The sequence below is a fragment of the Mesitornis unicolor genome, unplaced genomic scaffold (assembly GCF_000695765.1).
Source record: "Mesitornis unicolor isolate BGI_N332 unplaced genomic scaffold, ASM69576v1 scaffold35069, whole genome shotgun sequence".
NCBI lineage: Eukaryota > Metazoa > Chordata > Aves > Mesitornithiformes > Mesitornithidae > Mesitornis > Mesitornis unicolor.
This window is the reverse complement of record NW_010205820.1, coordinates 79-2,519: the sequence shown is the minus strand read 5'-3', so window position 1 is coordinate 2,519 and position 2,441 is coordinate 79. Positions and strand designations below refer to the sequence as shown.

The 2,441-nt window shown below is 60.3% G+C and overlaps 1 protein-coding gene across 1 annotated transcript; it reads right to left on the bottom strand.

Moving 5' to 3' along the window:
* Positions 1-228: 228 nt before the first annotated feature.
* Positions 229-2,154, bottom strand: TPPP3 (tubulin polymerization-promoting protein family member 3). The gene is made up of 3 exons (XM_010191553.1): positions 1,943-2,154; positions 619-772; positions 229-417 (listed from the first exon to the last, which is right to left on the bottom strand). The coding sequence occupies exons 1-3, from the start codon at positions 2,128-2,130 to the stop codon at positions 229-231; spliced, it is 531 nt and encodes a 176-aa protein (XP_010189855.1). The 5' UTR covers positions 2,131-2,154.
* Positions 2,155-2,441: the final 287 nt, after the last annotated feature.

Sequence of the window (2,441 nt, the reverse complement as noted above, 5' to 3'; positions counted from 1 at the left end):
GGGTCACAGCACAGGGGGGCACAGATGTGGCGCTGGGGCAGAGCGGGCAGCTCGGCGACTTCCCAATCACATCTGCGCTGGGCAGCCGACATCCCGCCGGCCTGGGGCTGGCCCCAGCGCAGCCTCCCGGGCCCCACGTCCCGTGGGCACATCCCGAGGCTGACCTGAGCGCCGGCCCCGCGGCTGATGTGCAGGGACCGGGGCAGTGGGCGCTGCGTGCACCCCTCTCTACTTCTTCACTTTGGCATCGTAGGTGCCCGCATTCTTGTAGGCACTGACGTAGCCACTGGTGTCCACGATGTTCTCCCGCCCACTCTTGCCCTTGCCCTTGCCGCTCTCATCGAAGCGCTCTTTGTGGGAGCCCGTGTACTTGGAGGTGTCCGTCAGCCTCTCCACAGCCCCCACGGCCTTGGCTTTCTGCAGTGGGGAGATGGGAGTCAAGAATACGCCCCGTCCCCTTCATCCCTTGCCCAATGCAAGCTCCTGACACCCTCTGAGGACACAGGACCTGTGCAATCCTCAGCCCATCCAGGTCCCCCAGAAAGTGTTAGTGCCACAGGGAGAGCTCCATTCTCCCCTCACAACCACCCCTCCTGCTCTCAGGGGCTCCTCACTCACCGTGACGCCCACGTTAATGGGTTCCTTCCCTGCCACCAGCTGGCAGATAGCTTCGTACGCCTCCTCTTTGCTCTTGTCCTTAAATCTCTTGGGCGCCAGCTCCTCCAGCGCCTTCTTGAACTCATCGTAGTTGATGACCCGGGCTGTCTTTCCTCTGCAAGCACAAAACCCAGCATATCCTCAGGTTTTGTCTCCAGACAGGGCTGCAGTGGGATGAGCTGCATCAGGGAGACCCTGGCTTTGTTCTCCACCAGTCTCAGGACCCCTCACCCACTTCCGAAATGCAGCTGTGGCCAAGGTGATCCCAGCTGCGCAGGTTGGGTGGGCACAGCCAGTGCTGAGCTCCAGGAGCTTTTCAGCCCCGTGCTGTTAAAGTCCTTGGTGCCAAAAATCCTTGCCCCTGCATGCAAGTGCCCTGGGGCTTGTGTGCTGGTGGCAGGAGGGGACACACATCCATTCCCACTGCTCCCAGCCTGCCTGGAATGCCCAGCACTCCCCTGACAGTCTTTGGTCCTCTGGTCAAATTCAGAAGGGTGTGCACAGAGCATCTCTCCCACAGGTGCCTGAGCCCTGTCTCTGAGGCAGCACAGCAACCCATCTTTCTGTGCACTGAAAACCTCCTGGCGCTCAGACTCTCCTGGTCGCACCAGGGAACGAGACACCTGGACAGAGGGTGTGGAGGGAAGCCGGCTCCCCACCCATCCTTGCTCCTGTGTCAGAGCATCGGGTGTCACCATGTCCTCAGGGATCCCAAAAGCAGCCTCAGGTGCCTCCAATCCTTCAGCTGCCCCTGTGACCACTGAGGAGCAGAGACTACTGTCCTTGGCAAGCTCAGGTGTGGGCTGTCCATGCCACTTGACACAGGACACCCCTGAGCACCCTCCTCTGCTCCCTGTGACACCTCCTTGATAGATGAGAACCTGGCAGAACTGGCCAGGCCCACCCTGGTGCCTGGGAGCAGGTGCAGGGAGCTTCTACATCAGAATCCGAGCTTCTCACCCTCCAATAATTATCAGGTCTTGCAAAAGCAGCCACACAAACTCCCTGAAGGCACAACACCGCAGGGCAGCACCCACTGCTCCATGCTGAGTGCAACATGGGAATGGATGGCCTGGGCATGCAGCTGGGGTGCTGCACCTCCCTGGGGACCACTGCACCAAGGGACCACAACCCTGCCCACACTACAACCCTGCCCACAGCACAACCCTGCTTGCTCTGCAACCCTGTCCGCATCACAGCCCTGCCTGCACCGCAGCCTTGCTCACACCACAAGGCATCCCAAACCTCCGAGCAGCTGGAGGCCCCGAAAAGCAGAGTCACTTACTTCACCTTGGAGAAGACAATGTCCACGTCAGTGCTGGTGACGCTTTTGCCATCGGTGACTTTGCAGTCTTTGCAGAGCTTGGCCCAGTTCTTCCCATTCATTTCTTGCCCTGTAGCCTTGGTGTCACCGTAAATGGCGAATTTGCGGAAGCTCTCTTCCAGGGATGCCATCTCCGTGCTTCCAGCCATGGGGCTGCAGGACAGGGGGCAGAGGGGGCCTGTTACTGCCCAGGCGAGCTCAGCCAGCTTCGCTTTCAGCTCCGCGAGGGCAGGAGAAGGAAGGCTGGTGATGGCGGAGGGACTGTAGCAGGACAAAGGCGTTGGCAGGGACTGCAGGCACAGGGCAAGGTCTGATGGCAGCCTCAGACAAGCCCTGAGGCGGACAGCCAAAAGATGTTTTACAGGATGGAGATTCGGACTGGGAGCTGTGAGCAGTGAGGCTGTTGGCTCCAGGGGCTGGAGAGGAGTGAGTGCATCAGCCCGGCCCCTCGGGAGCACTA